This window comes from Chrysochloris asiatica, unplaced genomic scaffold (genome assembly GCF_000296735.1).
Source record: "Chrysochloris asiatica unplaced genomic scaffold, ChrAsi1.0 scaffold00117, whole genome shotgun sequence".
Classification (NCBI taxonomy): domain Eukaryota; kingdom Metazoa; phylum Chordata; class Mammalia; order Afrosoricida; family Chrysochloridae; genus Chrysochloris; species Chrysochloris asiatica.
Window position 1 is genome coordinate 6,787,523 of NW_006408635.1, and position 8,672 is coordinate 6,796,194.

The following is an 8,672-nucleotide window of genomic DNA, read 5'->3' on the forward strand; positions in this document are numbered from 1 at the left end:
CATATATCTTCCCATGATGTGGCTCATTTGTCTTGTGGGTAAATAGATCACATGCTGCCTCTTGAAACGGTTGAGCGTCGAACAATTCTTGTTGGTGCAGTGACTCTATCCTTTCTGTCTTCTTTAGCTGCTTCCTGAATCATTCAAGATCTTGCCCATGTTGTGGTTGTTAAATGCTGTTAAGTCCGTTCTAACTCATAGCAATCCAATATAGGGTTTCCAGGAAGTGACTGGTGGACTTGAACTTCTGACCTGGCAGTTCAAACCAACCTTGCAGTCCAGTCCTTATCCTATAGTACCGCACCAGGAATCCATTTTGGCCATAGACTCCTTCAGTATTGCAAGTGAAGGCTTCTTCAGTTTTGTCTTCAGTTCTTTAATCTTGAGAAACCCTTTTGGTTTTCTAACTAAAGGTCTTTGCACTTCTCGTTATAACACTTGACACTGTCTTCTTGGACCACCCTTTGATGTTTTCTCTTCGACTCTTTTATTTTCTCATTTTTTTCCATTTGCTTTAGCTTCTCTCCACTCAAGAGCAAGTTTCAGAGTCTCTCCTAACATCCATTTTTGTCTTTTCTTTCTTACCCTTTTCATGACCTTTTGCTTTCTTCCTGTGTTCCCTGGAGATCTCCATACATCTTGGCATCAATTTTCCCCTGGCTCTAGGAGCTTCCCAGTGTAGGGACCCCAGTTCTTCTCTCTTGGTGGTAGCAGGTCCATCTTCCAGTGCCCACATCTCTTTCATCTCTTGTAAGATGTTACAGGTTGTGGTGGGATTAGCGGTGGTGTTGGAGTCCTGGTGTGGTGCTGTAGAATAAGCACTGGGACCGCAAGGTCATTTGATTCACAAGGTGGGCAACTCAAACTCACAAGCTGCTCCTCGGAAACTGACGTAGCGACACTTAACAATATCAAAAGTCCTGGTGTGGAGAGCAGTATCTCCATAGGACTAAGCATGGGACTGCAAACCATGAGATCAGCAGTTTGAACTAACCAACTGCTCCACAGGAGGAAGATGAGGCTTTCTGTCCCCGTAAAGATTTACAGCTCTGAAACCATACACAGGATCACTTTTAGCTGGAAACAACACGCCAGCACATAACAACAACATACCACCCTAAGATTCTTACTGGCTTAGCACATCAAGTCACTTAGAATCATGGTGCAGACAAGCTGACACATTTTTTTTCTGGGGTGGGAGGGAGATGGGGGCAACACAATTTAGTCCTTGACACTATCCCAACAGGAAGCTGGTGCTCTTAAATTATTTTGAGTTTTGTTCCACATTTTTCTCCCATTCTATTCCGGACCTCCTAAGTGATCCTTTTCAGAGTAGTTGGACATAGTAGCTGGGCACCATCTAGTTCTTCTGGTCTCAGGGTCTTGGAGACTGAGGGTCCAGTGGTCCGTTAGTCCTTTGGACTCATTGCTTCCATGTGTCCAGACAGGGAGAAACCAACAGTTGTACCTTAGATGGTCGCTCACAAGTTTTAAGACCCCAGTCACCAGACCAAAGTGGGATGCAAAGTGGGATTGCAAAGTGGGACTCTGTTGTGCCCGCTGACCTTGATGTCCTCCAAGGCGACCATCCCGCTTTTTCATCCAGGTGACTGCAGCTCAGGATGACCTCCATGTATGTCAGAATGCCACTGAGCTTCATGGGGTTTTCAGTAGCTGAGTTTTCAGAAGTCGACTGCCAGCCCTTTCTTCCAAGGTACCTGTAACCTCAGCAGCTGAGCGTGTTGGCACCACCCAGGTGGTTACCTTGTAACCGTCACATGGTAGTTTTCTGAGTCTCTAAGAGCCAAAATGGCAGTGTCAATGGGCTCAAGCGTGGCAACAATTGTGAGGTTGGCCCAGGATCAGGCAGTGTTGAGTTCTGTTGTGTATAGGGTTGCTATGAGTCAGTACTGACTCGATGACACTTAACAACAATAACACCAAGAGCCAGTGAGAGATACTCAGGCTGATCCCTAAGATAGAATTTGCTGATTTGTTTTCTGTTTAAAACAAAGGCTTTCTTCAGATCAACAGAAACAAGCAAATCTAATTTTAGTTTACTCCTTCAGAGTGTTGTGTGGGATCCAGATTGTGAGGTCTCTAGATGGGAAAGTTGAAAACCAGAGTCAATCACCCAAATCTTAATAGTATGGGAGACAATTGTAGAACCGATTTCAAATTCTCAAAATGTCCAGACTTGTTGAACCAAGTCCCCAAGACCATCTCCCTGAGATAACCCATAAACCTTGAACTGAAGGTACCCACGGAGGCCACCTTCTAGCTAAGTAATAGATGTCTCATAAAATAAACAGTATCACCCTTGAGTTCTGTGATCCTTTTTTTAAAAATTCGTCTGTATGAGACCAAATGGGCAACAATTACTCTAAAGCTTAGATGAGGCAGAAAGTGGGCAGGGAAACTAGATTATTAGACAGGGAACAACCAGAACGGAAGTAAAGTGAATGCTAACACAGGGAAACATGTGAGCAAATGCCAATGAACAGTTTCTATAGAAATAGTTACACAAGAATCTAATTTGCTGTGTAAACTTTCACCCAAAACACACACAAATGTTTGTTGTTGTTGTTTTCTGAAGAACCCATTGCCCAGAAAAGAAGCTGCGTGGAGGACTGGTGTGTGGACCAGGCTTTAGGCTGAGGGCGGGTTCCAAGTCATACCAACTCCTCCAGCTGTTCCAGAAATCCCGACTTAGACAGTTCAAAGAAGGGTTTGCAAAGTTATAATCGATGCTCAGTGGTCTAAAATGTGGTGTCTTTGCCAAGTGAGTTAAGAATGAATTAAAATACACAAGAAGTCATAGGATTTGCAAACATTTAGAAGTAAAGGGAATATCTTTTTAAATGCTGACGTTGTCTTTCATTGGTAAAAAGCAAACCATCGCAGCTCAGGTAATGGTTATAGAAGCCCATGAAAAATCAGCACCAGGTGGTTGGTTCTAGAGCTTTGACACGTCTGGCCAGCCCCTTAGGGACTTCTGTTGTTCCTATACGTTTAAAGCAGTGGGCTGAGAATAGTTTTCAGCTTATAAAAACAGCCGCTCAGACACCACGGCGTAGGTGGTCCAAGTCTGTGACGCTAATGAGCACAGTTGTCATTAAGTCCCGTCCTCTCTGAGTTTCCATTACTCCCTGCATGTGGACAGATCTTGTGGATGACAGATTTGTCTGGTCAGGTACATAAGTGCTGTTTTATTGTTGTTGTGTGCTGTTGGGTCAGTTCTGACTCAGCCACCCTGAGGCTGTACATCTATACAGGAGCAGAAAGCCTCCCCCTTCTCCCACGGAGTGGCTAGTAAGTTTTGACTTGCTGACCTTGCAGTTAACAGCCAAGGCCTGACCCTCTGTGCCACCAGTCTCCCCTAAGTGCTGTTTAGTTGATTCCGCTTCCTTTTGGCTCAATAAGGAACTGCTCCTTAAAGTTCTCCAGGCATTGAGAAGCAGATCACCAGACCTGTCTTCCCAGGTGCCTCCAAGGGGGTGCAAACTGCTGACCTTTCACCTTGTAGTCAACTGCTTAACACCCAGGGGCTCCATAAGTAATTAGCAGGTGCTGGTTTTACCTCCAAATGGAACTGGTGTCTTCTGCATGCTGCTGACCACCTGCAATCACTAACCAGTCTTTCTCTTCTCACCTTCCACACCCCCTGCCCCTCTCCCCGTTTCCCCTCTCTTTGCTGACTGCCTCGCTCTCCAGTGTGACCAAGACCAGTGCATTCAGAGCACCAAATTCGTTTTGCAGGCCGCGGCCACACCCCTGCTGCAGAGCGAGCCCAGCCTCACCAGTGACGAGCTGCACCTACCTGGCAAGGCCAGCCTGGGCACACCGTGCACCAGCCTGACACTGGGCCAGCCCACACCGCCCTCCTCCATGCCCAATCTGTCCTCCGAGGCCACACTCGCGGACATGTTGCCCCTCAAAGAGGAGCTCGTGGGCCACCAGTTCCTGACGCCCGAGGAGGCACCCTCCCCACCCCGGATGCTGGCCGGCAGCCCGCTGGCCCACAGCCGCACCATGCACTCACTGGGCCTGGTCAGTCAGGACTCTCTGCACGAGGATTCTGTGCGCGGCCTGGTCAAGCTCAGTTCCGTGTGAGCCACAGGCGGGAGTGGCGAGCAGGGACACTGCCATGGCGACACGCTAAGACTCCCCTGTGCAAGTGACCACTCGGGGTCCTGAGGTAGAACTGATCCAGCTCTGACGCTGGGGGTAGGGGTGGAGGGGGGAAAGAGGGCAGGACTCAGATGCTTTCTTAGAGCATTGTGAGGTTGGAACTTTCTTCCCCACTCCTACAGAATGAAACGGGAGAAGACGCTCTTCTCAGGGGCTTCGGATCCGAAGGGTGGGCAGAGGGAGGGCAGCCGTATCTGAAGGGGACGCTGTGTGCCTGTTGCCCTTGTAACAATCACAAAGCTGATGACTTGGTCCCAGACAGAAATGCACTTACGTGTTACGCTACTAATATTCGCAATCGACAATTGCCGTTCCGTTTATTAATTAAAAACAAAAAACAAAAAAACTAAAGGGGGGTAAAAAAACCAACCAGACCAGCTGTGGATTTGCATGCCGCGCTACGTGTGTGCTGCAGTGGTGTGGGTATTAAAAGGGCAATGCTGCTTTTTTGTTGATTTCGTGACTATCCAAGCGCTGTTTCATTGGAAGACGGAGCAACACGCCGAAGCAAATGGACGCTGCTCAAAGATTCGTGCTGAGGCTGGGGGGAGGGGGGGCTGGGCGTTGCTCATCGTTAGCATCATTTAACCTTCTGTTTAGATCTGGTGTTGTGTTGTGCCACCCCCTACCACAGAATCGTCACTTTCTTGTGTGATGAAACTTTTTGTGGACACCCAATAAAATGGCCTCCTCTATGATTTTCCATCTGCGTACAGTCCTCTTTCCCAGCTTCCTGCAAGAAATGAGGTCCCTGGCTGGCACAAGTGGTTTGTGATAGGTTGCGAACCTAAAAGTTGTTGTTTTGAACCCACCGGTGGCACCACAGAAGAAAGGCCTGGCAATCAGCTTCCGTAAAGATGACAGCCGAGAAAACCCTATGGAGCTCTGCTCTCTGTCACACGTGGGGTCGCGGTGAGGAGGATATCGGCTCTATAGCAGCCACAGGTTTTAGTAAGGAATGAGGAACCCGGAACAACCCAAATTCTAGTGTTTGAATTGTGGAATATTTGGGGATGATTTCTAGGTGACAGTAGATTTCCCATCTATTTTTTGTTAACCATTTCTTTTGAATGCATTTTTACAGGCATTTAGGAGTCCTTGGGAGGTGCAAACAGCTGATGTGTTCAGCTGCTAACTGAAAAGGAAGTTTCAGTCCACCCAGGGGTACATAGGAAGAAAGGTCTGGCAACCTACTTCCAAAACATCAGCTCGTGAAAATCCTGTGGGATGCATTATACTCTAACACACATGGGGTCACCTCCACTCCAATGGTTTTGGGCTGTTTTTAGAGGGATTTGCTTGGCACTTGCCAAAGGCCAGCACGTGGTAGCAGGAGAGGACGCTCGGGGAATGGACACCATCAAGCCCCCGTCATGACCCTGCGTTGTGTTACTGTGTCACCCAATCTCTAAAGGGCCACACGAGACCCTGGAGAAGGAATCAGGAAATGAGGAGGAAATGATTGAGACCACATGGACCATGATTCTTAGCTTGATGCTAATCAGAACGGAATTCAGAAAAGTGCTTCTTCAAGAATTCTTCTAAATGTATCGTCTAGGAAGGCCCAGGCATCTTACTCCAGGAGCAAGTCGTTAGGAGGCGACTGCAGGGAGCTCAGCTGTTTCTACCCTGGGATACATCAGCCAACCCACTCATGTTCCAGAGAACGCACTTGCTCCCTTTCTGCCTTACCAGAGATCAGGTCCTTAGATCAAGAAGCCCCAAAGTATATTGGCATTCACGGGGGAAAAAAATACTTTTTCTACTGAGAGTTGTCATTTGAGAGGAGAGGAGAAGAGAGGGAGTAGAGGGAAGACAACATCAAGTTTTATTTGGAGTGAAACCGTCTCCTCACAGAACAGAGTAATTTGTGTTGGGAAAAAAAACAACTGCAGGATTACTTGTTTTATTTTCCATACTGCATCCAAGTATGTTGTTATTACGTCAAATTGGTTCCATCTCATAGCAACCCTAATAGGATTTCCAAGGAACAGCGGGTGGATTTGAACTGTCATCAGCTTTGCAGTTGCAGTCCAGTGCTTATCCTTTAGTGCCATACCAGGACTCCTACATCCAAGTATGGTGATGGTTGTGTGCCATGGAGTCAGTTCCAACTCATAGCGATTCTATATAGGGTCTCCAAGGCTGTAGATCTTCACGGGAGCAGAAAGCCTCATCTTTCTCCAGAGGAGCCCCTGGTAGATTTGCACTATTGATCATGTGACTAGCAGCCTGGCTCGGAAATTCACTACAAGACCAGGGTTCCTTGCAACCAAGTATAGAAAACAAAAAAGGTAAGCTATGGGGCTGTGTGTTTGTTTCTGGATCCTAGTTACTTGATCTCCAATTGTCCTATCCTGCTGAGGATCAGTGCCCACCTTCCACCCCACAAACTCACTCAGGCCCTCAGCCAGTAGCTCACAGGGACACCTTGTTCAGCTAGCCTGGCAGCAGACATGGACAGACCCCACCCACCTCATCTCTGTGAAGACCTGCTGAGTGTCTTCCACAACTCCTTGCCTCCTTCTGCTCCTCTTCTGCTTCCACCTGCCCTGAGGGGCCCAAGAGAGGGGCGTACCCCACAAGAAAGAAGATAGTACAAGGGATGACCCCAGCAAGCTCAGTCCTGACTCTCCTCACCTGGGAAAGCAGGACTGTTGTCTTTAGAGCCTTCCCTTCCATTTGAATTTCTACGTCAGGTTTGCTGGCTCCCACGGTCTTCCAACTTCACTGTAACAAACCCAAGAAATGAGGACCATTATGTCCCTGTCTTTAGAGAAAGAATATTATTTATCGATGCCCCAGCCCCAGTGCCTGACCCCTGCACACGCTTGGTGTTATTTATCAAAAAGGAAATCAGGCATTTGGGTGAGACCAAGAGATGCATTTAGGGTCAAGAGGGAGATTAATGTGAGTGGGATTATCCAACATGTTAAGAACCCAAACCTGAGAAAGGCCCACCGCTCGTGATTCCGCAGCTGAAGAGCCAGGAGTCTGAGGAGTAAGGCATCCATCTGTCATGTTCCAGCAGCCTCCTCCTTCCTATTGGGCAGGAGAGCTGATCTCGGGTGCATTTGCCCGGCGGTGGGTCTGCTTTTCCCATTAACTGATGGATTTTTTTCCCCCCTTTTTAATGTGAAGTGGTTGCATCTGGCTGTTGCTGAGCAGACCTTGATGTTTCCACATTGTGTCTGTGTGCTATGGGTTGATTGCTTGCTGGTGAGAAAGAGTGAGATAAATATTTTACTATGCTATTAAAACTTGGACTGTTATCAAGCCCACATTCTGTTGTTTAAAATGCATCTGCTCTCATACTCTCAGGAGCACTCAAGGGCATTCGAAGGCTGAGTCTGTCTGGGTGCCCAGGTACCAGTGGACACCGGTGGGTGGGCGGGAGTGGCATAGCCCTGCCTCTGGGGACACGCTGATAGGTCGCTGTGCCAGGCGTGGCGAGGGTCACCAGTGCCATACCCCAATTTCAAGGTGAATGGACATTGAGCGTGATGATCCCCCCTCTAATCTGGTTGCCTCCCTCCGATATCTTTCATATTTGGGGCGTCTTACCTGGCACCCCCTGGGACTTGGCCTGGGGGCCCACCCCACCCTCTGCGTGCACCATGTGTGAGGAAGGGTGCCGGGCTAACCTGAGTGAATCGACCCATGTGCCCCGGGCTTGCGCCATACTTGACTGCCCTTGAGCCGGCCTTTAAATGTGAGGGTTTCTGCCTTCAAGGGATGCCCTTGGGCTCGTTCTGCTCCTCACAGCTCCCCCCACTTCCTTAGGGCAGGGCTGGGCATCTGGGGGCCACCTTCCCACTTGACCCTGAATGGGAACAGACCCCTCTGAAGCTCCTTCCTCCTTCATGTCCAGTGCCTTAAATCGATTCCTCAGCAAGAACAATGGCCTTAGGCGTGCCCATAGGTGTCCTTGGCTCTGTGGTTTGTGGTGATGTCCTCAGGGCCCTCAGCACTGCCCCTGGAGGGGAGCAGTCATGTGGTCGCTTCCCTGGGGTCCCCAGCCTCCCCACCAACCAAACACCTCTCTGTAGCTTGACTGCCCCCTACTGGCAGCCTTCCTGTACACCACCCTCTTCACACCAGAAACAATATCCTATCCACCTGGGCTTCTGGCTTCTAAATTGGTTGAAAGCTGTCAGGGGTTCCAACAAATCACCATCAGGAGTATTTCCAAAGTTTCTTGTCTTCCCTTCCTCCCAGTGTGTGCACCGATTGGCCCATTTACGTTTTGACTAGTCAAGAAAATGTCAAACATACTTTCTAATGAACGCTTTACAACTCTTGAAGCTGAGTCTACATCAAATGGATGTTTACATTTTTATTGACTACCTATGGCTTGTAGCAGTTCAGTCTATACTTGTCCAAGACAGAGACCTTCACATGTATTCTTCTTCCTCTGGGTCCCCTCTCTGCTCTGGATGTTTGTGTATGGCATTGTGCACCGATCTCCATGTGACCTCATT

At 48.5% G+C, this 8,672-nt stretch overlaps 1 protein-coding gene across 2 annotated transcripts in view; it reads left to right on the forward strand.

Annotated features, from left to right (window-relative positions):
• ZDHHC14 (zinc finger, DHHC-type containing 14) overlaps positions 1–4,119 on the forward strand; it is a 328,836-nt gene extending 324,717 nt beyond the window's left edge. Inside the window, exon 9 of one of the 2 annotated variants that reach the window (XM_006868453.1) lies at positions 3,715–4,119. In XM_006868453.1, coding sequence (XP_006868515.1) covers positions 3,715–4,113 — 399 coding nt within the window. In that variant the 3' untranslated portion in view covers positions 4,114–4,119. The remainder of the gene's footprint in view (positions 1–3,714) is intronic. The other variant, XM_006868454.1, reaches the window with a different exon arrangement.
• Positions 4,120–8,672: the final 4,553 nt, after the last annotated feature.